Source organism: Amblyomma americanum, chromosome 4 (genome assembly GCF_052857255.1).
Source record: "Amblyomma americanum isolate KBUSLIRL-KWMA chromosome 4, ASM5285725v1, whole genome shotgun sequence".
NCBI lineage: Eukaryota > Metazoa > Arthropoda > Arachnida > Ixodida > Ixodidae > Amblyomma > Amblyomma americanum.
The window spans coordinates 154718229-154746221 of record NC_135500.1 but is presented as its reverse complement, the minus strand read 5'-3'; the positions used below and the strand labels follow the sequence as shown (position 1 = coordinate 154746221).

The 27993-nt window shown below is 46.0% G+C and overlaps 1 protein-coding gene across 2 annotated transcripts; it reads left to right on the top strand.

Annotated features, from left to right (window-relative positions):
- The first annotated feature begins 7 nt into the window (after positions 1–7).
- mtm (phosphatidylinositol-3-phosphate phosphatase) lies at positions 8–27797 on the top strand. 2 transcript variants are annotated; one of them, XM_077662041.1, is made up of 13 exons: positions 119–552; positions 1095–1173; positions 3790–3884; positions 6173–6196; positions 6974–7186; positions 7651–7809; positions 7878–7952; positions 8692–8880; positions 11704–12099; positions 13484–13576; positions 15263–15376; positions 18963–19142; positions 27026–27797. In XM_077662041.1, the coding sequence occupies exons 1-13, from the start codon at positions 337–339 to the stop codon at positions 27161–27163; spliced, it is 1971 nt and encodes a 656-aa protein (XP_077518167.1). In that variant the 5' UTR covers positions 119–336; the 3' UTR covers positions 27164–27797. The 2 variants fall into 2 exon arrangements, with proteins under 2 accessions (XP_077518168.1, XP_077518167.1); XM_077662042.1 differs by lacking the exon at positions 6173–6196 and having other exon boundaries at positions 8–552.
- Positions 27798–27993: the final 196 nt, after the last annotated feature.

The following is a 27993-nucleotide window of genomic DNA, read 5'->3' as shown; positions in this document are numbered from 1 at the left end:
GCCGGCGGCAACGTTGACTTGGTATATTCCGAGTAGGTTTCGTCAATTAGTTTCAAGTTGTAACTTTTTAATCTTTGTAAATATCGGACCAGGTGGCTGTTAGATTGTTCACACGATCATCGTAAAAAGGGCAACTTTGCTAGGAAGCTTCCGAAAGGAGGGACTGTGCGTGCTGTTCTTTCTTCCTCAGTTCTGACGGCGCCGATTTGACTCGCACTGTGCTCCGCCTCTTCGATGGCGGCGCCCTAGTTAAGAGGGGCGAACAAACGGGTTGGGTCTGTGCCCTAAGCTTACCCCAGAACTCAACGCATTCAAACAACGCGTCGTCCAGAAGGTATGGATAAAACGAAGCAGGTGGAATCGGGAAGCCACAACAATCACAGCCTGAAGCCGGCCAGTGTTGACTCGTTGGAAGGTTCGGAGAGTGGCTCGCTAAACTCTAAGCTCGGCCCGCGCTCCGTGGGCAGCCACAGCTCCCACTCGCCGTCGAAGTCGCTCTGCTCTTCTTCATCGACTTCTACCGAGAACATGCAACTCACTCAGGAGCTCAAGGTGAGTTTCAAGAAGTCCGCTAAGTACTCTTGCACGCCGGGCCACCTTACTCCTCACTTCCTTGATGGTTTCGTTGTTACATTCGTGCATTATTCCGAGGTGAAAGCGAAACAAACATCGGCATCGTCCGAAAGGTAGTAATGTCAGGAAGGGATTTAATGTATAGGCAAGGCAGGTATTTAGATGCCCGCTTAAATTAGATATCACGGATGTGCTGGACTTCGGTGAATCGGCTGCGCGGCGTTTACGTTGGTCGTTCATTCACGCAGCAAATAAACGGTGAATTAGCCTATTGTCCTTTGTTTGCTGCTGACACGCGTTTGCTGATGATGAGCTGGTGTGAATTCATTATCAGCAGGCTTCAGGGCCGCTTTTTGGCCTAGTTCTTTTTCCTTCTGCAATGAGCGACGATCAATTGCTGTGTCAACAGCTGAAACCATGGCCTCGCGATCGGAAAATGATAAAGTTAAGTTGATGGCTTCACTGTGTAGCACATAAAGCCATTAAAATTGTGTTACTTACGCTTTTTACTTGCTTCACAGATGCGAGAAGTGTCCAAGGTAACAAAGACACAAGAGCCACCATTGCTTCCTGGAGAACAACCACATGTTGTGCAGAAAGGTGATTGGAAATTCTTGTTTCTGTTGCCAGTTCTGATTAGCTGCATTACTGTGAAACTATCATGGTGTGTAGTGTGAAAAGATAAAAGGTGGTGTGTCTGCTATGTTGGAGGGCTTGAGTAGATGTGCCATCCTTACTCCTTATCATATTGAAGGATTTGTTCTCCTAATTCTTTCTCGATGTTGCAGCTTCCTTCATCTTTGCTTTGTATGAATAAAGCAACAAAATGGGACAAGCCATTACTTTGCATTTGGTGACATGAATCAGCAGCATACATTTTTTTATCTCGGGCTCTATCTAGGCCTTTGCCATGTGCACTGAAGGTTTGTCAGAATGGATCAGAAAGGATTTATAAATGTTTTATGCAGCTCAGCTATCTGAATCCTTTAACATGACACTGCTAGCGGTTAGACTGGCAGAGGTGCTTGAAAGACATCGGTTTATCAAGTGAGCCAGTGCTAGCAAAAGAAACAGAGCTCAGTAAGAGTAATATTACCTGCTTACTCAAAAGTTGTTGATTGAATGGCCTAACCTCTTTGTCATATTGCATTTAAGCCTGGTGCAGAACTTTTCATATTACCCACGTGGATGGTTGCAGTCAGTCCTGAACATCTAAAAAGAACACGTGTGATTGCAGCTCTTCCAAAAGAAGCCACACCGAGGAAAAATATGCAAATAATTTGACCTGTGTGTACTAGTTATGATAAAGAAACAGATCTGGTTGAAGAAGTAAACATAAAAGTTAGTGTGGCATCCATTCACTTGAAGCTGTCATGGCATGTTACTGCTCAGAAAAAGTACGTATTCTGCAGTCTTCTACCCTTCGTTGTCGTTTGGTGGTCGTGATGTTTGGTTGCTGAGGAGGAGATTGCAGTATTGAATCCTGCCCATGGTGGTTGCATTTCAGTGGAGGTAAAATACCGTGCCTATGTGCTGTACAATGTCAATGCACATCAAAGAACCCCAGGTGGTTGAAAATAATCTGGAGCCCTCCACTACTGTGCCGCTTTCTGCCTCCTTTCACGTCTTCCTTCATCCCTTCCCTCTTGGTGTATTTCAGGGGTCCGTTAAAAGTGTGACAATTTCTGCACCTTTCTATTCCTCATGAAACATTGCATTTTATTTATCTTCTGTAAAGTTACTATTTGATGTGGGCTGCGACTTGAATTAACTTAGTTTGGTTGCTTGCAGCACTGTGTCAATGATGTTGTGTGCTATGGAGAGTAAAAGTTGATCTGCTTTGAACTGCTCTTCTCTCATAACTTCATTTTTTTCCATTCTGAAGTTTTAAAGTCTTGGCCCTGTGAGTAAATAAGCAGAGAGATGGATAACAGATAAATGAATGGATGAATGAATAAACGAATTTGGCCATAACAAAAACAAATTAAATGTGGCTAGCTTGAAACAAACATGATTAAAACATGCTTCCACTTTGTGAATTTGATGATGAAACCTCTAAGCTACAACTGGTTGCATGGTTGTGTGCTTAAAGTAGATATGATGAAATGTTTCATGCAGTGCTATGCTGCATGAATAGAAGATGAAATGTGGAAAGGACAGAATGCAACTGATGTCATAATGGATTTGTGAACTGCTTGTGCGTCAAACATGGTTTCTTGTAGTTGTGCAGATCTTGAAGCCTGTAAAATGTAAGGTTGCACTTTGGTAGGCATTGTACTAACATCTTAATGATGCCCTCCAAACAACTACGAATTCTGGGTTTTGCTGCTGTTTTAAAGAAAGTAATGGCAGGGGCTACATTGTCATGACGTGAAACCCTCCAAAGACACCTTTTAGAAAATTTAGACTGATGTCGAGGTATGTGTAGTGCTTGGATTCCTCAGTTTACTGTGTGAATTGCATGCAGGGCTGGTAGTACAAAACAAGAAAGTTAGGTTATCACGAAAAGTCAGTCTCGTACAATATTTTGCCTTCTTGGCTAAGTGTTTGTCAAAGAGAACATGCACTCATATTTCTATACACCAGAGGAGCCAGAAGAGGATGTTCATCTTTAGTCATCCATGGCCAACTGTAGTGGCTCTGTTGCTAAAGCATTGCAAGTTTTTGCTGAAGTACCGCAAATTTTATTTTCTAGCTTTAGTCATTCTAAATGCTGGCGTGCCAAGTCATTGGTATGCCATCAATAAGTACAAAGGGGGAAGAAATCACCCAAGAGCCTTTTACTATGGCAAATTTAACTCGTTGATGTTGATTGGATGTGCGAGAACCTTCTTGTTTATTTACACCCACATCTGCAGTACATGCCAGTATTGCATGACAACGGGTAGTAGTTCAGTGATGTTGTTTTCTGAAATTGCTTTAAGAGCTCACCTTGGCCTTGAGAGTGCAACAAAACAACACTACAATAAAAGAAAACTTTTGAAATGCATTACTGTCACGCTCTGTATTCATACAGAGTTATTTCTCCACCTGCTGCCTGATCAGCCAACAAGCAAAATGTGCTTAGGCAGATCAGAATTTATGAATATGTACGCATACAGACGAATAAATTTTGATTTGATTTTAATAAATCCTGTAGACCTAACTTGAGTGAGATATCCGCTGTTCTTTCCAAAATGGTCTTCACCATTTCCTTCTGTCTGCCTCGTGATGCAGCCCGAGATGTGACCTACCTGTGCCCATTCCAAGGACCCATCCGTGGCTGCCTCTTCATCACAAACTACAAGCTGTACTTCCGTAGCGTTGAGAAAGTATGAACAAGGCTTTCACATACCTTGCATTTTGAAGGGGCCCCTGATTAACCTTGCACTTTCCTTTTGTCTTTGAGGCTTTCTCTCTCCCCTCAGCATCGCTAGTGGTGTGGAAGCTATACTTGATGCAGCTTGCGTGCTGCCGCCCCATGCAGCACACACGGCACATCCCTGCTTTTTTTCCAGTCACCTGACGCAGCGCTGAATCTTTGTGTCTTCAGAATACATTCACAGTATGCTTGAATGCGTGTCCTTTCCTCTTGGACAAGGGCACTGGCCAACGATAGCACATCATTTCTGTGGTGTTTGAGGTGCAACAGGCCAGTATGCTGACAATGTGAAAAAATGGTGAGCACAAAATCAAGTGCATAAAGATACTATATGCACTAGACGAAGGGCCACATTCATGTGTGGGTCACTTGAAAGCCAGTAATTTAGAAAAAAAAATCCACAAAACGCAACTACGTTTCATGTGTGTATCAATTTTCTTGTGCGGCACGCTCTGTGGGGAGCTGCCTCATGACAGCTGCTGCCTACTGCTGTTGTTATTATGGTCCTTTAGCAAGCGTCAGTGTGCAGCTGTGTGCAGTTTAAAGCAGAGTTCATGCACCTGTACTTGGAGTGGATGGCAACGGCCGACAACAAACTGACGCCAACAGTTCGGCTAAGAAGAGCATGAATTCAGCTCCTGTACGCCTGGATTTTGTATTTGCGATGTGCACTCTCCTGTACATTATTGCTATAAGTACATTATTGCTATTTACGAGGGTGAAGGGCTGGACCTGAGCAGTGGTGACAGTGATAGCAATAAAACACCTTAAAGGCATCTGCAACTAGGTGTAAGATATGGCATGAGTTTCTCCAAAATATAATTTGCAAATTTAACTGAAAAATGCCACTTTCATGTTAAGGTTGCACCCTTCTAAAATCTCGAAAAAAAGTGGGGCCCTTAGTCAAGTGTTTACAGTATCTAGCTAAGATGGGTTTGGTGCCTTTTAGTGCGGGACTTAGAAGTGGTTATGGGATATTTCATAGCAGATTTAAAGGAAAGCTGTTGTAATATTTCGATGTGTTTCCACTGATTGATATTTATGGTATCGATTTCATACTAAAGCTCTGTATTGTGCTGCTTTATCTTCATGAGACACAGAGGTCCACGAGGAGTCATTTTAACTCTTCATTAAGGAGCAATAAAAACTTAACCTACTCCAGCTGTAACACAAATGGACTTGCTATGAGTAGCAGTGGTACAGAAGCCAATAAAGTGTAAAGAACTGGCGAAAAAATTTTTTCCTGGCACACTTTTTTGAAATGTCTCCATTATTCTTTTGCTTGATCCTTGAACAGAATGATCTTCTGTGTGGAAGAGTTTTTGCCAATGAGAGGAACCATTAAAAAAAGCAGCGGTAGATTAAAAATATATGTTGCACTAGTTGAGAACAATGACATTTGAGAACAATGACATCAACATCAACGTTTTGAATACGGAAAGCTTTGCATGCTTCAGCAAAATAATTAATTTTTGGGGGGCCTTGGTATATGTTTAGTTAAGGTCATTATGTTAAATGTCTTGGGTAAAGTCAGTTGAAGATTACATTTCGGCGACAAACAACTGATGATTAGGGCTGTTTGGTACATCATGTTCAGTTGGACAGCACTAACTTGGAACAAATTTGGATGAAGGACAGAGAGACAGGTGATTTGTCCTTCCCAAATTTGTTCAAGTTAGCAGTGTCCGATTCGCTACTGGAGATTAGTATTTCTCACTATGATATACAGTAGAACCCTGTTGATATACTCTTCACTGAACTGCTGCAGACAATGAAAGACAAATTAGACTAGTAGTTTGATCTGCAGGATTGTGATTGCAAGTGATGGTGTGCAACCAACGAGTTTTCGAAGCACCTCTCTTCATTCAAGCACTTAAGCCATCCAGTACACCCCAGCTTCTGGTGTTCCAACAGGTGCGGTGGCCGTATGTGCTCATTTGTTCTTTTCAGTGCGCCACAGTGTTGATTGGCAATATCTGTGAAGCCTGCTGTGCTTGGGCTGCTTAGCCAGTATGCAGTGAGAATGCCATGATAGCACCGTCTGAGCCCCACCATAATTTCTTGACGTGACTTTGTGCTGTTTAAGTTCTGGGAGTTGAGCTTTCTGTGTGTTTTCTAGTGTTTGCTATTGCCTTGCCTGCCAGACGTCAAGTCTCAAAATTTTCAATTGGCAAGATAATCCTGTGCACCACTTTGAGCATGGCTAAAAAGAAATTAAAACTTCTTTTTCTCCCACAGAATTCCCGCTCCAAACAGTTCACTGTAAGTGTGCAGGTGTTTCACTGCTGGTTTTTTTTACATGCTCTGTAGAAGTGTTCTGTTATGGTGCAGCTATTGCACTGTGTTGCAGGAAAAAAAAATTGGCGGTGGTCTAGCTCTGGTTAAACCTGGAGTGACGCGATAGCTACAGCTGGCCGAGTGGAACTTGGTCACGTGACCAACCACACGACAGCGTGGCGGTGCAGCCACGGGGTGGCGGCGCCGCCATGCTGAAGGCTCGAAATGCTACCGTAATGTAGCTATCACTACAAAAATCGCACTTGTGCATACCTTCGATCTTTTTGTTGCCAGGTCCTTTTGTACATTGTGCCGTTACCATTGCTGCTTGAGAAAAGGAGAACAATTTTTTTACTTTACCACAGTGCACTCCCAAGATTCTGTATGGGCAATTTTTTTTTTTTTTTAAGGAAAAGCATTTGTGGACCTGTTGAGAGCCTGTGCAGTGGGAAAGATAGCATAGACTAGCTTTAGAAGCTCAGTGGTTTTGGCTTTTTGCTGGGAGAGCTGGGTGGGGGACTTTATATTGGACTATCAGAATTGCAGCATGTTTCTCAGGGAGTGGAGGCTTTTGAAAGCATGCCACCTGTGACATCCTGGTCCAGGCTGGTCTTGGAATAAAAGAAATTGCGGGCTGTGGTATAGCCACCACTTCTCAGCACAGCAGTAGGGTGACAAGCCTGTGAGACTTTCTGTGTACTTGGTGCTCAAGTGATTATGATTGCATCGAAGCTTGATTCATGAATTAATCCATCTTGGCAGGAGCCGCGGTTCACTCTGGAGGTCCCGCTTGGCGTTGTGAGCCGCATCGAAAAGGTTGGCTACGCATCCAGCCGGGGAGAGAATGCATACGGGATCGAGCTGTTCTGCAAAGACTTGCGGAGCCTCAAGTTTGCACACAAGCAGGAGAACCACTCACGCCGAGACATTTTCGACAAGCTGCACAAGTTGGCCTTTCCACTGTCCAATAACCTGGTGTGTGAAGTTCAGAAATTTCACCGAGGCATTGAAACATTTCTGTCGTAGTGGTGCAGAACAACGTAACATAGTGCAGCCTTGCTGCTTCTTGGTATGCTCTGTGATAAACTGTGGTAAGGGACTAAGTTACTTGGAAATGAAAATTGGTTTTGAGGAAAGGAGAGGTGCAGTAACTGTCTCACTCATCAGTGGACACCTGAACTGTGCTATGAAGAGGAAAGGATGAAGGGGGGAGTGAAAGAAGAAAGAGCAAGGAACAAGTGCAGGGGGTTTACCTGGGGCACTTTCTTGTACACTGACATCACAAAGTACAGAGGTGTCTTGCACTCTGCCTATATTAAAGTTTATTTAAAGGCTTCCCTGAGTTCTGAGGCCACTGTTGAGGCATCAATTGTGCATGATGGGGGAAGGTAGCGAGCGGCTTATCGTAATTGGGATGTGTTGCTTACTCTGTTTCACAGCCACTGTTTGCCTTTGAGTATGGTGGACGCTTCCCTGTCAACGGTTGGGCCGTGTATGACCCTCTGGCCGAGTACCGACGCCAGGGCCTGCCCACCGAGAGCTGGCGCCTGAGCCGGGCAAACGAGAACTACCAGCTGTGTGACACTTATCCTGCCATTGTGAGTAGCACAACTCGAAAATTGAATGCAGTCTGTTCCACTGTGCTATTGTATCTCATTTGTCACAGCTCGCTGTGCCAGCTGCAGCGGATGACAGCCTTTTGGAAGCCGTGGCCAGTTTTCGAAGCCGAGGCCGTATTCCGGTAGGTTTGTTCCTCATGCCATTTTTGTGTATCTCTAAGGATGTCTTTCACTTGGTCTAAAAAATTACTGTGGCATTCTCTGAACACTGATTTGTCTAACTTTGAACCTCTTACTAACCACGGCTGACATTGCAGAAATCTTTGAATCCTGTGACCTATGCGGAAGAAAAGTGGTCGTTATATCACTGTGGTATAGTTGATAACATACATGAAAATCTTACAAATGCATATTGATAGTTTATTACTCCAGAGAGCACTTTTGCGTTGATAATAATTACAGCTATGGAAAAGGCAGAATTGGACAGATTTATTTTTATTGCAAGATGCAGTTACCATAGTGGAAAGGTTTTATGCTGAATGCAATACAGTATGTAGGAAATGTGCAATCTCACAGGGAACCTCTCTTGGTGCTTGAGAAGCTTGACAGAAAGCTGACGCAAAGGAACAGTCGGTAATATGAAAGCATGCCAAGAAGTGTCTGAAAAAATTCCTTTCGAATGACACCATAGCGGGAAAAATGCCTCGCAAGGTTGTTCATGGGTAGGCGAATTTTCGAACATTTTTACACTAAATTTCTCTTTTTCTGGTGAACTTCTACTTAGTGCTTTGTATTTCCTCACTTACCATAATCTTTCCTTCATATGTCAGTGAAGTCCACAAGTTCATCAAACGTGATTGCACAGGCTGTATTTGGGAGCAGACCGTGTCGTTTGCTTATTTTCCTCTGCTGCTGCTTCAGGTTCTCTCCTGGATCCACCCCGAAGGACAGGCAACCATCACACGTTGCAGTCAGCCCAATGTTGGGGTGAGTGGCAAACGCAGCACTGAGGACGAGAGCTACCTGCAGATGATCATGGACGCAAATGCTCACTCACATAAGCTCTTCATAATGGATGCCCGACCCAGCGTGAATGCTGTCGCCAACAAGGTGAGCTCGCGCAACCATGGTCTGTGGTAGTTTCGACTTTAAAACTGGTTTGATAAGCTCAAAGGCATCAGTACTTTTTTTTTCTTCCATCTCTCTCTTTTGGTGGTGGGCAGAAAGGAGCATGTATGAGTGTAACACTGGACTTAAGATGGAGGTGACGTGTTTAAAAGTCTGCATGTCTTGCACGTTTTGAACAGTCGTGCTGGCACTGCTTCACCCTTTACCGAATGGCAGCCCTTTGAAGAGCCTTGAGAGTGGAAAAACTTTTATTTGGAGCTATGACGGGTGTATAAAAGCGTCGTGGCTGAAACATTAAGTACAGGACCTGCTTTGCTCTAGAAAGTTGTCCTGTCCTGCAGCTGTTTCTTTGGTTGAGGAGTACACTGAAGGTATGGGAAGCGTAGATGGTCTGGATTTGCTTCTAAGAGCACATCCGTGTAAAATATGGAAGCTATTGTATTTGCTGAAATATTGGTTGATTCATTTCACAGGTTAACCCTGTAACTTTGGGGACCGTAAAAAAGAAAGCAAAGGGAAAAATTGGAATGCTGTAGAAGTCAACCAACAGAACGTATGAGCTGCCAACATTCAATTTAAGGGACACTGAGGACAACTCCAGTTAATTATTGTTCTCAGTGAAAATTCATTCTCTGGTACTTTCAGGCATTTTGACGCTTGTGCGGCACCAAAAGGTGCATTTATTGGTGGGAAAATTAGATTTAAAAATCTTCCCACCGGTCAATTAAAACTCGTGACATCCTAACCAAAAAGGACGAATTGCCACCGTTTTCAAGTGAACGGTGCTGTAGCATACCCTCGGATCCATGCCAAAAATCGATGTCGCACACTTGCTTTGCTTATGAAATTGGCCAGTGGTGTCAAGCCCTGTATTTTTTTTTTGCTTTATCTAGCTTATAAAAGCTCTGTTTTCGGTTAGTCTCTTTATCATTAGAACATGGAACTCTGTCGATACAGGCCAATGTGATTTGTCCTCAGTGTCCTTTTAGAGCACAATAGCCGACCGATTTTCCTGACTCCAATAATTTGGACTTGTGCGATGTCTCGAACTTCCTAAAGTCCAAAAGTTCGATTTTTCGTACTAAAGCAGATGCCAACAATACTGTGGACATTGTTTTTTTTTCAACCGAAAGTTTGTTGTTTTGCCCTAATACATACGCGAGCAGGCGTCGCAGCCACAACCAACCCGTTCCCTGCCGTCTTGAAAGGTACCATCTTGGATTTAAACGGTGTCACCCGGCGCTTACAGAATGAATCAGATGAACTGGCTTCGATAGGCTTGACTATTTGTTATTCATCATTGCCATTCGAGACAATGGGACGCTCTGCGTTGCCATCGAGATGGCCTACAAGGAGCGCTCGATGCATTGAAAACAGGACAGCTGCAGCGTCCGCTGCGGCTTTCATGATGATGCCCGCGGTGTGGGGCAGCATATGCAATTGGGCAGGGGCGGGGGGACTGCATTCGGAGGCACTCGCTTCCTCGGGTCTTCCCGTGAGTTACTTCTCGGTCTTCGCGAGCGTTGTTGCCCATGCAGATTCTGTTCTTGCTTCGTGCGGTGAGTGCATTCATTCGCGGCATGACTTGCGGCCACATCGCACTGTCGTGACGTGAGGTGGTGATATCGTGACGTGAGGTGGTGTGGTCATGACGAAAGCATAACTAAGGCTCAGATACAGTCTAATATTAATGTGTGCAAGCGGAACTAGGGGAGTGGCAAATTTCACGATTTTGAAAGCCGGTTTTTCACAGAAAAGTAATTTTTTTGAAGTTCACATATTTTTCTGACTGTTCGATTATTCGGGCCATTTTCCGGATCCTGCCTAGTCCAAAAAATCAGTTGGCGACCGTAATCAGCAGAGCACAACCATATATTGGAGCTGCGATTGTGCTGTGAGAAACTCTTCACTGGAGATGGTACAGTGAGCTGAGCACGAAGACCCTTCATTTTGAGGAATATGCAAGAGGAGACAAATAAATGCCTTCATTTTGCTCTATTAAAGTTCTGAAGACACACTCATTGGCCGTAGCATCATCGATGCTCTATGTTAATGGCAGTAATTCTTCACTGAAAGCTTGGGTTTATGATTGCACGTGAAAAGATGCCCTCGCTGCTCTCCCCAGTATTTGATACACTTTTCAGTGATACTGAGCTCGCCTTATGCTGCTCAATTTTCTGATGCCTCTTCACTTATGATGGTGGGATGCCTGACATACTTTTTTGGTATGCACGGCTGAAAAACTGCGAGAAGCTTTGATTTTTACGAGGGCTGCAAAGCATGTGGTTGGCACAATGGAGCTCTGTGCTTACCTTTGTATCGTCCGTATCTGAGAACCTTCTGCACAGCATTTTTTTTTACAAATAAATAGGGGGCATGTTAATATTTGTGTAGCAACAGCAGTAGTGCCTTCTGTAGTTTGTGTAGGCTCAAAGGTGGCCAGAATGCAGGAACTTCTACAGTGCTTGTGTTGTTGGTGTCAATCTCTCCCTTGCTTTCCTGCATTGGTAGCCGGGTTTGCGCCTTCCTCTGGCCATGACTTGCATATTGGTCGCTGCCCGGATTTTGGAGTGTGTGATTTGGAAAAACCAGGTCGACCTATACTATGAGAGTAAACGTGGTTAATCTTGGACTAATAAGACACCATAGTTGAGCTTGCTTGGTAGTTTTTTTCTGCTTTTCTTCCTCTGGTCTTTTTTCGTGGTCTTTCCCTCTGGGCGACAGCTTGCTTCTTACAAACTTTGGTGCACCTGTTGTAAACATTTTCGTGAGCTAATGATGTTTGTGCATTGGTGCGAGGTGCAGGCTAAGGGTGGTGGCTACGAGAGTGACGAAGCATACCGCTGCACAGAGCTGTGCTTCTTGGACATCCACAACATCCATGTGATGCGCGAGAGCCTGCGCAAACTCAAGGAGGCCTGCTTCCCAAGCGCGGCAGACGAGGCCCGCTGGCTGTCAGCCCTGGAGGCCACCCACTGGCTGCAGCATGTGCGCACTGTGCTGGCTGGTGCACTGCGCGTAGCACACCGCCTGGAAGGCGCCAAGGGCTCGGTGCTTGTCCACTGCTCGGATGGGTGGGACCGCACCGCACAGCTCACCAGCCTTGCCATGCTCATGCTCGACCCCTACTACCGCACCATTCGGGGATTTGAGGTGCTCATCGAGAAGGAGTGGCTCAGTTTTGGGCACAAGTTTGCACAGGTGAGTGGCTCTTGTTTGTGTTGCTTTGTTCTAGCTCAGTCTGCTTTTCTACCACAGTGGGCACAGCTAAAGCTTGGAACTGAAACACCAGAGCATGCACATGACATCAGGCGCCTAATTTTGCTACTGCCAAAAATGGTGGTAGAGCTTTTTCATGTCCATGCCACTTCAGAGGGCTTCAGTAAGTGGTCTGTGGCATCCCTGACTAACAGTGAGTTGCAATTGTATGACCGTTATGCAGTGGATAGCTGAGATGACCAGCAACTGGTGTGAAGGTGTGAGTGGGGGCAGTTTCTGCAGCCACCTGTCCCTTCCAGAGGCAGTTGTGTGTGCCCATTGTGCAACGTGAATGCACTGCATGGGAAGCTGGCATTGGAGCTGCAGTGACGGGCACGAAATTCTCCCATCTGTGAATTTTGTGCTCGTCTGTTGCAGTGCTGTAGTCTACCTGCCAACTCCGATCTGTATTCGTCATGGAACTGCCAAGGACTAGTTATGGTCGGAAATTGCATTGGTCGAAATTTTCAACGCCAGAGGGATGTAGTTGTCCATGAAATGCGTTTCGAACCTTCAGCGCGTTTTAGCCTAACAACATTCATTTTCGGCCCAAATCGCAAAAATAATTGAGTGACTTTGGTACTTTTTTCTGCATTCATGGATTATAAAACAAAGGGCAACACCATGTGGCATGTGTTGTGCCATAATTCAGCAAAAGACTGGGTGTGAACGCATAGATGAAAAAAGTGAACAGGCGCGAGTGGTCCTATCATTTTGGTTTTGATGTGCAGTCAGAGCTCTCTGCTTACTTTTAGTCTGAGTGGCTGTCTATTCAACACTGAAATTGAAGGCCTGTGCATCCTATTGCAGAATAGACATACTTTTTAATCAGGCATATAATAGGAAGGAAGGAAAAGAACTTTAATGGAATAGGAGATGTCTGCCTGGTTGTCGACCTGGCATGCTTAATCTCTGGGCCATTGTGGGTGTGCGTGGCACAAAGCACATGTTAGGAAAAAGAGAGGAGTGGAACAGCATTCCTTGTTCTACATTGCTTTCCTCGTTGCCCAACAGGCCTGAAAGCAAGTGCCAGAATCAACGCTTCTCAACAGTATTCGAAGTCGTCCCGCGCTCTACAGTTCCTTCATGTGTCAGCAACTTCTCTCAATCCTTGCATTGTGATACAGTTACAAATGACAGCTTATCGCTTGAGGTGTCAGTGTATCCTCGTCTGGGATTCGTCATAAAAAAAAAAAAAAAATTGACATCTTGCATACAGATTTGAATCTGGCCAGTTTTTTTTCTGAATTTTTTTTGTGTGAAGTCTGTATCTTTGCCATTGATGGTGTTGCCTGTTCAGTGCCATTTTTGATTGCTTGTTTTGCAGCGCATAGGCCATGGTGACGACAAGCATTCGGATGCGGACCGGTCACCAGTTTTCCTCCAGTTCATTGACTGCACGTGGCAGGTCATGAATCAGGTAAGAGCCATTGTCTTAACTGTGTGAACTCTTTGAACTCGTCAAAGCAGTCTTCATGGTAGATTCATGGCCTCTTGTGTTCATGGCTTTACTTTCCTTAGTAATGTGTACTCTGTTTCATTCATAGTGGGCAACACTGCCGAAGCTAGCACGCCTGTTTATGCAAAATAAGTCTGCGCCGAAAAAGTAGTTTGTCTCACAACCAAAGTGAACGCAGCATTTTTCATCGCGATAAATCTTAAGTGCCATTCCTGGCAACCTTCTGGACTTTGTTTAACCTCTTGCTACATTTCCATCCTGCGACCAATCGAGACTTCGAGAAGTAAGAATTGCATGTGGCGGTATGGTATGCGGCTGGTAGGGCGAATTACTCTGACTCTGCGCCCAAAAAGTAGTTCACACTCAATGAAAATTGTAGCCAGAGGTCCAGAACACAGAGTGCCTCACAGCTTCGACTGTGATTTTCAATGCTACACTTTGTTTCATACTGCTCCTTGTTTTCGCCCAAACACTCACCGAGGATTCTAGGAGAAGGAATGATAAGTGGCGAAGTAATATGGTTTCCCGGACGCACAACTGCCGCAGCCTCTACAGCGTTGCCTGCTATGTATGAAACATAGTATAGAATCGTGACGACATGATTCTCTGGTCAGTGTGCATTGTGTACAATGTGTAGAATTTTGGATGTTCCGAATGCTCTCCTGCTCCATTGCTGATGATACGAAACTCTCCTGCATCACTACTGATACAAACGCGCGTGCCGCAACTGTGCCCTCAAGCACTAACCTCTGCACGCACATTGCTGATGTTGGGATTTTCTAGTCGCGCTGTACGCGCGGCGAGCAGTGGCGCACGCCCGTAAATAAATCCTGAGCTGTAAGCATGTCTACATGAGTGCATTTTCTGTGCTTATGTTTATGGTTTTTGTTCTCTTTGGCTGGTAGGAATTTCGGATGATGCAAATACTTTTTGCAGCCCCGTGAGATTTGTGTCACCAAGATTGTGCTGTATAGGAACCACACCTAACGTGGGCTAAAGTGCTAGCTTGTGTCTGTTGAAAAATAAGTCAACATTCATGGTCACAGGTAGCACATATCAAATGCAAGGGCTGGAGAAAAGGATAGGAAAGACTTTCTTCTAGGCAGTATTTCTCTGCTAAGTCAGGGTGTCAGGCCAAGGTGGCTGCACAACAGCTACTTGGCACTGGGCACCCACTTTTCTCAATCTTTTAGGAATTACTTCACTCGCTTGCAAATGATTGTGATAATAGTGGCTGCATGCATGCGTTCCCAGTGGTTTCTGATAAGCACAGCCTTTCAACGTGGCATCTATGGGCATGTTTCACTTACGCTCAAACTGATAGCACTGCTTTTGCACGATGTCCATTGGGGGGTTCACTTCTAATACAAGTGAACAACCATGATGACAGTGAAACAGCTTAGCAAAAAGTTATGCTTTTTATATACTACTGTGGCAAATTTAAGTGAGAAATGGTGCCATTTTTACTTTCGGACAGTGCAGCAGCAACTGAGTTGTATTGATGCTAGTGTTTAATTTCTAAGCATGGGAAACTTCCTAGTCCTTAACACTACAAACAGAAACTGCTTGAGACACTTTAAGCATTTCGGCTTGCTTCTGAAATCGTTCCCGTCTTGATAAAGAGACTTTTCTTGTGCTTACTTCCAGTTCAAGAATGCATTTGAGTTTAATGAGCACTTCCTCATCACCATCCTGGACCATCTGTACAGCTGCCTGTTTGGAACCTTCCTCTACAACTCGGAGCAGCAGAGGGTCAAGGAGGTGAGCCGGCTGGTTGGCTGAAAAGCCATGCTCCAGGTCTTGTGGTTGATTACAAAATACAGTAATCCCTCGTTATAACGAAGTCAGCGGGATGGCGAAAAAAATTCATTATAAGCGATAATTTGATATAAGCGACCAGCGGAGAAAATCTAAAGCAGTCGAGCTTTAAGCCTGGACTCCATGTGCGCGAAAGAGCGAGCGACGCGACAAGGCGGCACGGCGACACTCGCTCCGTCGCTTGTGGGCAACCTCCATGCAAGCGAAGGCGGCAGGCGACGCGAACCCGCGATGTGCGCAGCGGCCTCCGTGCTTTGCGCACTCAAGCTTAGAAACACGCCCGTAACCTGTTCTCTCTCAAAATTTTGTGAGTGTGCCTCATAGTCAGGGCCAAAGGAATATTTCCTCTACGGGAGCGGTGTAGCGGCAGTGGAGATAACCAACGGCGTGCTTGCGGAGACGAAGTCACATCATGGGTTCACGGGGCAGGTGTGCTTTCGTTCGGTGCCTGTGCACTCCGGCTTAGTATAAACACTCCCATAAACTGTCACCGCAATCTGACTGTAAGTGAGCAAACTATAATTTACCAGTGAGAATGTGCGTCGTGAGTGTTTCTGCACAGTTGGAGCGCAGCGGCACGGTGGATCAAGCGCCGGTACCCGCGGCTCGACACGCATCTCTCCCTGCAGTACGCCCGCTCGCGTAGCCTGCTCCAAATGCTGTTAGCCCCCCGCACCCAACAAGTAGATTGTTTTAATTATTTAAATCATGCGGGCCTGCCTCTCGGCTACAAAACCAAATATTTTCTCAACGATGGCGATGACCAAGACGACGGGCTGGTTTCGTGAGATGTACCCGTGAGAAACCGTGGACAAACCGGAAACGGCTTTGGGGGGCTCTGATTGGCCAGTCGCGTGGGGGACTTCGGGCGACGAGCGAAATTTTCTGTGTGTGCAGATCCGAGCAACACGGCAAGCGACACATGCATTTTGCTTCGCGCGACGGCGTCGCTCGTCGCTTGCCGCCGTCGCCTTCGCGTTCGCGTGAGTTTTCGCGTACATGGAGTCCAGGCTTTAATTGCGCCGCAACTCGAAGAAGTCAAAATACATGGTATTCAGTGAAGCAAAACTTTATTCAGGTGCAAAAAAGCCAGTGAGCTTTGGCTGTTTCAAGTTCAATTACTAGGCGCGTGCAACCCTTGCTGTAATCTCACCAAGCATTGCACAAGGCCGCAGGCGCTGCCTATGCATTCAACGTTCGGGGTATTTCAAATCGCAAAGGCAGTGGCCGCTTTTAAGGGGGTATTTCGGGGTATTTCGAAGGCAGCGGCCGCTTTCATGGGGGGGGGGTCACCAAAATGCCGTGGCTCGAGTCTGAGGTTGTGTTTGTTGTGCTCAAAAAACGATTAGCCGCTCATTTTGGGCACGCAGCGCGATCATGAAAACTGAACTGTTTTGCAGTAGGGGCTTCGCTTGATTACTGGTCAATTTTTTTTTCCCTAGGTGTGCAGCTGTGAACTTTGCAACTGAGTTTTTCGGCGCACCATTGTCCGACACTGTGCTAATTCTACAGTTCGAGTGTCATTGCTCGCACAGCATCGCGTCCACGCCGTTGACAGATGTCTAGGAATAAAATTCAATGACCCTACCGCGCATTTAGACCTTTTGTCTGGTTGGATGGCGCAAATCGAGCATGACCAGCTCGAGAAAATCGCCAGGGAAACACCGTGGTTGCGTTGACCCGCCATGTTGACAGCCTGACTCATCGCTGGCAATGCTTGGATTTTTCGGGTTTTCGGCAAGCTATCGGTCGATTTGCACCGTGAAAAATCCAACAAAGCTAGGGGTGGTGTTTTATTGCAGTGCAGGCCAATTATGACGAGCAGCAAGCAAATTTCTAGACTGTCTTCTCCAAAGTTGTCTTCCCGATTTGTTAACGTAGCCCCTCGCGTTGAACACGGCAAAGGGCGTGCGACCAGGCAGCACCTCGACAACACCGTTGTTCAAGCATGACCTGCGGGTCACCTTCTCGTTTGAAGTGAAAACCCTCGGGAATGACGTTCGTGCGCTTTCGAGAGTTTCGTCTGCTTTGGCCGATGTGAAACTTAGGCTTAGCGACAACTACGGCACCCAGGGAGGAGCTCAGACCGTTGCCGAAAGCTCACCCCTCGCTTGAGACTCACAAGCGTGAATTGGCTCATAATCGGAGGGACACTTCTTATGTGCTTTTTGGCTCGTTTCAGCACCAGAAATATTCTTTAGAGGGATAAAATTTTGCTCACCGAGCGCACCCCATAGAACGCTACGGTGCAAGTCTGCCCGCAGTCTTTTGGCCACTTTCCGGCAAAGAGACCGCGATTTTCTGACATCACAAAGCGTCACAAAAATTTTATTTTCGCTTGCATTCTATCACGGGGACGCCAGCGATGCGGTTAATTGCGACTGATTCGGGCGCGCTTCCGTTTGCATCTGCTGTAAACAGATGGGGGCACTCGGCACTCGCTTGGTACTCGTTACTAGGCAGGTCATCGGTCGTAGGTTTGGTACATTTGTGGCCTGTTCTGTGCCTGCATGAGACTAATTCGTCGGCGGCATTAATTGGACACTGCATGCGCAAAAGGGTCGCCGCGGCGGCGGCGATGCCCCCACTTGACACTTCGCTCTAAGCGAGTCAAGCTCTTCGTGCGCTTCGAGTAATGCGGCTTGAATTGCATGCATTTCGGTCGGGACCGGAAGAAATTTCGAATAAAGCGATATTTCGAGTAAAGCGATTTCATTATAACGAGGGATTACTGTACGAGAATAGGGACAATTCCTGGCAACTGGCATGATGTGGGAATAGACTGCATGTCCTTCTGACCATACATACATGCGTCACTTTGTAGCTTTACCTAGTACAATGTACAGGCACGAGTGAAATGTTTGCACCAGTGACATGCCACCGGTGTGGCAGGTAGCAACGCTCGACACTGTGCTTATGGACATGCCAATAACACAAGTGCCAAGTGTGTTCACAAAGCACAGCGCTATGCCGGCCACGCGGTACAATTTTTGCCGCTCTGGTGACGTCATTGTACCAATAGTTTTTTTTTACTTGCGACGGTACATTCAGCTTAACAGGTGACTTCTATGACAATAGATTCCATTAAAACCTTGCAGGTTAGAGGTTCTGTATTTACCTCACTTATACGAACACCAGCGCTGCTGGGAGTGTGAGGACTACAAGTAGCCTTGACAGTTGCACTTTTCAGGCAAAACAATGCATCTGAGTGCACACGAAATCCAATTAGCGTCTCATGCGGGCAAAGATGATGGGTGTTTCAGTCTCAACATGGAACGATGCTTACAGGTGTTCTTCAGCAGTGATTTTACTTGGACAGCGCTGTGGGGTATTTCGCACTATTTGAGATCTGTAATAATTGGGTTGGGGAATGCAGCTTTTGTTTGTAGCAAGAGCAGAGCAGTTGTGTGACATGTATGGAGATGGTGCGCATGACAAAGTGGTTGGTCAGCAACAGCTTGCAGACTTTATGATTGACTCCCCAGCAGCAGGGTAAAACTTTGGTGGTTCTTTTACCCTCTCTATGCAGAGTGTGCGTGAGCGGACCCAGTCACTGTGGTCACTGGTGAACAGTGACATTGAGGAGTATACCAACCCTCTGTATGCCAGCTACCCTCAGCAATACGTCCTGTTCCCAGTGGCCAGTCTGCGTCGTATCCAGCTCTGGAAGGGCTACTACTGTCGCTGGAACCCACGTATGCGCCTACAGGTTGGTAGCCTTCTCTGTCTGCTTTTACTAGCACTTACCATTTTTCCTGGCGCTTAGCTGGGTAGCAATCCTGTGCACCAGCATTTGTGAGCTTCCTAATTGTCAACCCATGCCAGTTAGAAGCCATTGCATGCAGCGTGTCTCAAGAGTCGAATGATGCAGACAGACGTAGGGCTATCTTTGGTAGTCAGTATTTATTAGGCAAGTGGTTACAGTTGACTCGTGGTAATTCAGGCCCAGATAATTCACACTTTTGTTGGTTTATTGAAACAGATTTCTTAAGGAGAGATGCTACCCGAAGACACTTTTTTTAAAATACATAAGCTAGAGTAATGAAACTCTGGCTCCTTATAGAGTTTTTTATGCTGGTTTCAAATATATATTTAGTTTTATTGCAAGTTTCATAGTTTTTGTTCTGTGCTATGACAAAGTGCAAAATATACGCCTTTTTGCCCCCCCCCCCCCTCTTTCCATCATTAAACTTTCATAATTATGAACCACCCATGGTTCATATTCTTCCACATGCACTATAGAATGCAAAAAACTAAGTAAGAAGAGCACATAATATATCATATCCACATGAAAAATTTGTACTTGGGAAGTCTCCAATAACCCCAACCCCTATATCTGTTTACTTGAAATATGTGACATATATATAAATAATATTGACATTTAAATAAGATAACGGTATTCCTCACACCTTAGAGAAAATGTGGGTAAAATTTCATCCAGATCCGAGCTCTAGAAGTACCAAAATCAAGGTGGGCAAAGTCAAAAACGTGCCAGAAATTGCATTTTGAGAAAAACGAATTTGAAAGTTAGAATTAGAGTTTATTTACAAAAGAAGGCCTGAAATGTGATTAAAATTGCACAAGAAAAGAGTCAAACTGTTCCTTCAGCAGCCACTGCCACTAAAATGAGCCAGCACCATAGGTTTCTCCCTCACGGCGCTTGCACGCAGAGTCGTCGGCACGAGACTTATTTCTCAGCATGCACCGACGCGCTCTCGACTCTGCTGTCTGTTTGGCAGACATCTTTTTCTGGCGCATGCTGTCTCTTGATGAGCCTAGTCCAACTAAATCTTGAGGTGGAAGCACGCTTCACCTAAGGCTTCGGCACGCCTATGCTTGCACCAGGATGCTGGTCCATCTGGGCAATATTTATGGCTGCTCGCACCATCTGATGAGCAAGAATGAAAGTAGGAAGCCCAAATCGCCTGGTGCATTCCTTTCACACTGCCCCTGTTGCTTGTGATAGCCACCTGATAATAAGTTGTCAACCTCTGAATGGCAGGTTCCTTCAGCTTCTCCCCTCTTGGGAGTGGCTCTTTCAGCTTGCGAAGAGCAGTCCCAAGGCGCTTCGCCACATGATTGGTGCAGTCCTCTTTCTCAATGGCACCACCATAAACATTTGCTTCGACAACAGCAGCGTAGGCTTTCGAGTCACCATCACTCAGGAATTTTTTAAACTGCAATGGTGTGTCGTAGGATTGGCTCCTTCGCCATATCCGCACTGCAGCTTCAGCTTCCATCGCATGGGATGAACAATCAACATTTCGTTCGCATACAGGGCCATGAAAAGCTTGCCAAATGTCTTCATTTGGCAGGGCCTTGTGTCTGCTGCACGCTAGGCAGAAGTTGGACAGGACTTCAAAGTCCAAACAAAGTTCAGTGTCAAGGGACACAACAGTTCCAATTCCATTGTGGCTTTTATGGCCTCGTTTGTGCCATGTGCCATCATACATAACGGCAATTTCATCGCCGCCTGCTTCACGGTGTGTGATCTGTCTGGACCGCGCAAGATTTTCGGACACGGACTCATTGCCGCATCACGAACTTTCCGGGTGATTGCAGAAAATGATTTGTGGTGCATTGGCTTTTGCAGGCCAAGAACTGCAGAAAATCGAACTAACTGCTCGTAGCCCATCCCCACCGAGCGCGCTGCCACAACAGTTTTCACATTGACAGCGAAGGCATCGCGCGAGCTCTCGCTGTCATAGGCTCTGCTTGCCCTCGGTCCGTCGCCTGCCACACTCGAGCTGGCCTTCCCGCCTGAAGAAACTCGCCGCGATGTGTACGTCGCCGAGAGAACACTTTCGGGCACGCACTGTTCTCGCAGCGTAGCTCAAGGTACGACGCAAGTCCTTTGCGTTTGTCGGCCGATTCGCAGACGCGCATTTCCGAACGTCGGCACGTCGGACAAACCGCACCGCGCGCAAGAAGGCTCAGTGCCGTCAAGTCCATAATCACAGACGACTCCTCATCTTGCACTCTTTCTTTGTCGTCAAAGAGTCCAATCTTCTTTTGCGATGCACTGACGTACTCCAACGCCACGTCGAACTCGCCGGATGAAACGGCGTCGCTGTCGCTAGGCCTCGCGGCCGCGGGTTCACTTGCCGTTGGGCGAGTCTTCACCGTCGATTTTCGTCGCCGTCCTCTAAATTTATGCTTGGATGCATGCTTCACTGGCCGGTGACTACGCCTGCTACTGCCGCCTTCATCCATAACGAATATAAATTTGAAAAATGAACGTCGTTTGGCTACGCAGCTCGGAGAGAGAATGGACCCAGCAAGTAGGCTTCGCCACACGCAAGTGCGCAGCGGCCAATGGCGATCCCCGATCCGCACCACGTGATTTAAAAACCAGTCACAGCTCTCGAAAAACTCGGCACGCGCATGCCTTTTATTAGGTCTCCTCGATTTGGCTGCACTTTCTGCACCAGTTCAGGGAGTGCGGCACTCTCGCACTCGATTTGACAGTGCAGCTAGTGCCACCTGCACTTCGGCACTCGATTTGGCCTCGTGCTGCACGAGTTCTTCTGCACTGCTGCACTAGCCTCCCGGCGAGTTCTCTTCTCGTGCAAGTAGTGCAAGGTGCTTGGCGCGCTCCGTAGCAGACGGCTCCGCGGCCGCTTGTTTTGTGAGCGGCGTTGAGACTATGTTTGAGACGGCCGCGTACCCGTGAAAGACGCGTCATCTGCGCCGCGCCCTCACCAAACAGCTGAAATGACAGTGCGCGTATACGTGTGTGTACGCGCGCGCGTGTGCGCGAGTCTGTGTACGCGCGTAAGCGACAGGTTGGCATGGCGCACATACGGAAGTACGTACTGCGTATGGGTTCGCATCTTTCTGTCCAGCCTCGCACGTTGCTTACACCATTTCTCTTTTGTGGGCAATTATTATTATAGACGCAGCACGATGGAGCGCTTCCATAAGAGGCAGATTGTGAGATGTTTTATTATACGTGGGCGATCGCAACGTTTGTGGCTCGCTGCGACATCAGTACCTCTGCTTACGACCGCGACTGGGCTTGAGGTCGCCGTCAGCCCACACCTTCGGCTGCCACTTAGCCTCTGACAGTCACGTCGCCGTCACCGTCCGCCGAAAGTGAACGCGATTGAGTTCAAATATAGATCCGGCAACTCTTGGCGGACAACCGTAGTCACTTTTCGATAGGACGGAAGCAGCCTGAATCACGCGTATGGACTGTAAAAGATCGTCTCGAGCGGTAATCTGAATAACCTGTCTAATTAATTGTTGCCTCTTCGAAGTACCCGTTGAATCAGTGACGGTCGACCGGCATGCGCCCCTTTAAACAACGCAACGGAATGAACGGTGTCAAATTCTTCACCACTTTTGGAATTAACAAAGTTCATAGCCGCTCCACGAGATGTGCCACTTGGAGCAAATACACAGCGTCCAATGCAGCTAGCACAATCTCGCGCATATGTGAAAACACGCGACAAACACCAACACGTACATGGCCGCAGCAGACGAGTTTCTGCACTTCTGCACTCGATTTGGCCGCTGCACCGACAGCACTAGTGTCGGGCTACACTCGCGCCGCAAGAACTGGCACTACACTGGCACGGCACTTTTGCGAACTAGTGCGGAAAGTGCAGCCAAATCGAGGAGACCTATTATTATTTCTTGCACTCTAGCAGCCCGGGCAACCATGGTTATTGGAAGAAGGAGGCTTGGCTGAGCTCCGCATGCGATTGCCAGTGGCGAGCGGCCGCGAGTTGTCGGCCACGAGACGCTAGAAAACGGCGCACTTTCGGACATTTAACAGCCACCCTGGGCTCTTTAAACGCAATTTTGACCCAGTTAGAGTTCTAATTCAGCCTTAATTTTTATTTTCATAATAGTAGAGACACTAAACTTCACAAAACACGCGAAAACAAAAAATCGATTTTTTTCGCAAAAAACCGCGTTTTCGACCCGCATCTCTTAATGGCTAGGCATATATTTTCAATACATTTTAAAGCTGCATAATCCATACCACAATTTCGCTTAGTTTGTTTAGTTCAAACTTTTCAACTTGCTTTAACGTTCCTGGCATGCCAAAAGTGGCAGTGGAGGTCAGGCACATACGTCGCCACGCGAGCTGCAAATTTAGCCCCTGAACTGGTTAACTTGGACCCAGTCTAATGGGGGGCCTTGTCGAGGACTGATTGGCACTTCAAGCAATCAGAGGCACCTTGTTGCCACGTGGTTTCGTTTCCTGAGCTTTGCTACCAGCCCGCGCCGATAGCGGCTGTCAACAGCTCATTATTGGGTCAAGTCCAGCTGCACGCTGTTTTGGAGGCTAACAGCGCATCTCTGATCTTTTTTCTTTTGCATTGATTTTAAATACCCCTTCCTGGGTTTTGCGTAATACAGTGAACGCTCGTTAATTTGACCTCCGTTAATTCGGAAATCCTGATAATTCGAACTGCTGGCTTTGTCCTGGCCAATTCCCATGTTAGCCTATGGCATCATACACTCATTAATTTGGATACTACATGTCTCGTATCGGGTAATTTGAACAGGTTCCCCAAGGCAAGCTGGATCCAGGTATGACCAGCATAGCAAAAGATCATCGAAATAGCCCTACTGAAAGCCTGAATTCCATGCAGCAGAGTAGCTCACTGCCCGTGCACCTCCGACAATGTTTCGCGACAATAGACATGATGGCGAATGGTTGGCCTCGTCTCCGAAAGCAGTCAGACTGCGTAGTTTTGGTTTCACTTTTTTGAGCTTCGGGCCAGCCCACAGTGACGGCGGCTCGAACATCCCTCACCAGCCAGCCAACTGACGTGTTCCTTGATAAATTCTTTTTGCAGTGATGTTCCTATATTTCTGATTTACTTTCCGATTTTTCGACTCTGTCACTAATTTGACATGACTGTAATAAGTGCTAGCCTGGATATAATGTTCTGTGTAGAAAACACTCAGGTTGATAAAAATATTTGGAGAATGTCACTGCATGAACCATTCCTTTGGCTAAAATTTAAGAGTGATTCTAGGCACCTACCACGTGTGTTTTTTTTTTTTTTTGTCACGCCAGGCATTCTGCAAGTTCGGTATAAGCAAGGAAGCACTTAAAAATTTATACATAATGTCAAAACTACTGAAGATGTAGTCTGAGTGAAAATTTGTATTCGTACATTTAGTGCAATTTCCAATAAACTTGCCGGATTTCATTGCTCTACGCCAAATAATTCAGAATTTCACCTCCGGAAGCCGCTTTCCCCCTAAAGGGACACTAAGGACAAAAGCATACTGATGGGTGAGTTGCTGTTACATTGCAGACCACATGCGAGTGCACAGCAACGAAAACAGGGAAAGACGCAGACAACACAAGCGCTTGTGTTGTCTGCGTCCTTCTTTGTCTTTGTTCATGTGCGCTCGTTAGTGGTCTGCACTGAGGACAACTCTACCGAATTATAATTCTCAGTAAAAAATGATTCTCTGGCTCTTCCTGGGTATGTTAATGTTTGACCAGCAGCAAAATGCACATGACTGAGAAAATTGAATTTAAAAATTTTCCCACTACTCGGTTCAAACTCGTGACTTCTACACTGAAAGAACTGGTTGCCTCGTTTTGAAGTGAATTATGGTGTAGCATAGCCTCCAAGATCGAAATTCAGCATCGGTGCTTACAGCTTATTTGTGGAATCGGACGGTGACGGCAACACCAGTATTTTGTCTTTCTTCTTTTTTAAGCATATAAAAGCTTCATTTTCAGTGATAGTGGTCTCTTTGTTGTGGCAATGTTGCAGGCCAACTAGGGGAGTTCAGGCCAACTTCAATTTGTCTCCAGCGTCCCTTTCAGTTTCTTAACCGTTTGCGGTCCTTAGTTGGGCCCCGTCCGCCATGACTTGGCCGTAGCAGTCCACTGTCGGGCACCGCCCGACAAGCTTTTCCATAGTAGAATTGCGTGCGTTTGCATACGCTATCTGTTAGACAATAAACTAGATTTTTTATTTGGTTGTATTTTTTAAACTTGAGGGAGCACATAAATGCTTTGGAGCTTTGGCACTTGTGAGCGTTCTGTGGTTGTTTACACGCCACTGGCAGGACAGCGTGGCTGCGTTCTCTCCGAGTGCTTTCTACGGCAAAATTTGCCAAGCTTTCAGCGAAAGTGATGATGATTACATTGAGGAAGACAACTACATACCTCCATCAGATGATTCCACAGAATGAAGTGGCGGCAGTGGTGACTGTGCTAGAGACTTTGGCTCTGGCGACTCGTGTGCATGAAATGGTGGAGGAAGCTGTTTTCTGGCTTCTGTAAGTTTTCATTGCAAACAGCATCATTTTGATGAGAATGCAGCAGCTCAGGCATGGCCTAAAGGAGCAGCGACACCTTCCATTCTGCACGTGTGGACGGCGAGGAATGGCTGGATGGACGGTCTCACTTCATACCCGCTGAATCAGCAAAGGTTGCGCGGTTTTCAGTGACCGAAAAACCAAAGGGGGCAAGAAAGAAACTGCTTTTTCTGTCAAATGTGCTATTAAAATCTCGGGCTGCGCCCAGGGGTATGCCTCAAGTGGTTCCACATGCTGCTGAAATGCTGTTGAGAGGTTTGGGCACGTACAGAAACCTCAAAAAATAAACATTCACTTCTTACACAGTTGTCGTTTTCTCCGGGCAAAATAGTTTCCGATTGGAAAGGTCGGGTAAAAGTTTCAGACCGCAAAAAATTGTGTTAATGCCTGAGAAAGCTACAGATGCTTGTGTATTTAAATAGCTTCCTTTAAAAGCCTATATAGCAGCGATATGGCTCATTGCATGAATCAGGCACTAAAATGAACTGAGCCAGCATTTCTTAGATTATCCTTTAGTGTATATCCATGAAACAAACCTATTTCCTTGCTTCAGTTTATTACATAACATATTCTTTGTTGTCATAAAGCGCTGCAAATTGCATTTCTCTGGGTACTCAGCTTCAGTTAACTTTGAGAGTTTGATGACACACCATGGCTGAACACCACCTTATACAGTAGTTATATGTAAAGTAAGTTTGATGAGTGCTTCTGATGTTTGGGAAGATTAACATGCTGACAATGAAAGTGTTCTTTTGTCTGATGAAACTGCCGACTGCAGCTTTGGCCCAGGAAACCATTCCAGTCAGAATAAAAATATGGTTGCTTGAAATTAAGTTAAGATGGCTTTAAGTGCACTTCCTGTGGGTTATGGCAGTGTTGCTAGGTTCGAGGCATTTTTCTGTCAAGTACTGAAGTCATGCAGCCCATCCCAGTCCAGCTATGCCTCGGGCAATACCATTGGGAGAGGATCTGCAAAGCAGTTTGAAAACCACCAAAAATATGACATGGAAATGGCTACTTTTGTTTAGATGGTAATGCTGCAGCAGTTTGGCAACAGTGCCTCAACTGTGCTGTCTTATGTGCTCTATGTTATGTGCCAGGGGTTGAGAAAGTCCAGATGCACTTTGTGAAAAATGGGCCAAAATTGAGCAGTGGACAGGCATTGCAAATTGCTAAGAATCACTGCCACTATTGTGGTTTGTAGCATGACCAAAATTGTACTGAACCACATTGGTTTGAGTTGGAAGAAATGCTGACCCCCCCCCTCCCCCCCTTTTTTTTATTCTTCAGGAGCCCTTGCAAGTGCGCAGCAGAGAGCTTCTACAGTTGCGCGCTCAATTACAGAGGCAGCTGGAAGAACTGAAGAAGGAGCACGAGTCCAAGTCATCGAGGATTCCACCAAGAGTGTCCTCGCCCATTACTGTGTAGCAGAACTGTGCAACTACAATGAAAGCTTAGCTATACATCCTCAGGTTTGCATGTAAAAGCAGTGCAGCCTCAGAGATCAACCGAGCATTATTAGAGCTTTTCTCTGCCATGTTTGTAAAAACCTGTTGAGGTATTATAAGGAACACCATGTGTGAACGGATGATGCATACCCACAAACTAAGCACTTTATAGGCTTCTATGTCACTAGTTGCACAAAATGTCTACTTTTTTTTCTTTTTTTTGCAAGCTCCGTTCTATCTTTTGGTCTAAACCTATGTAGTGCGTGTCTTCCTATCAGTATGCAGTTTTCCAGGTAAAGATAATTTTATCAGTTTTGCTCGCGTATGTATTTTATTCAAACGAAAAGCAAACATATTCAAGCAGTAGTTAGGTGCTCCTTTTTGTTGGCTTTTAGTTACTTTTTTATTAATTGATTGTCCATTAGCTAATGCAGTGTACCGTTATGAGACAATGAACGGTGGTTAGCAAAGTCAGGGCTGCTGATGTGATAATGTCCACATAATTCATCGCGGCGCTGGTGTAAATAGCTCAAATCACAAACCCTCTACTTTGCATTAGAGTGGCTGTATATATTGCGTTGTTGGTTTATGTAATAAATTTATACCACAGACGATGACATGCCTTGCACTTTTTTTTTGTATACTTCGTTCAGCTGCACTCGCAGACCTTAGAATCGGTTAAGTCACTGTCAGCTTGTCAGGCGCCAGTTACATGAGGCGAAACGCGGGACCAAGCATCACTAAAGATTGGCCGCTAACTTGGCTGGTTTAACGCCAGAGTAGCTTGCGCCATCGGCTCACGTGATGTCT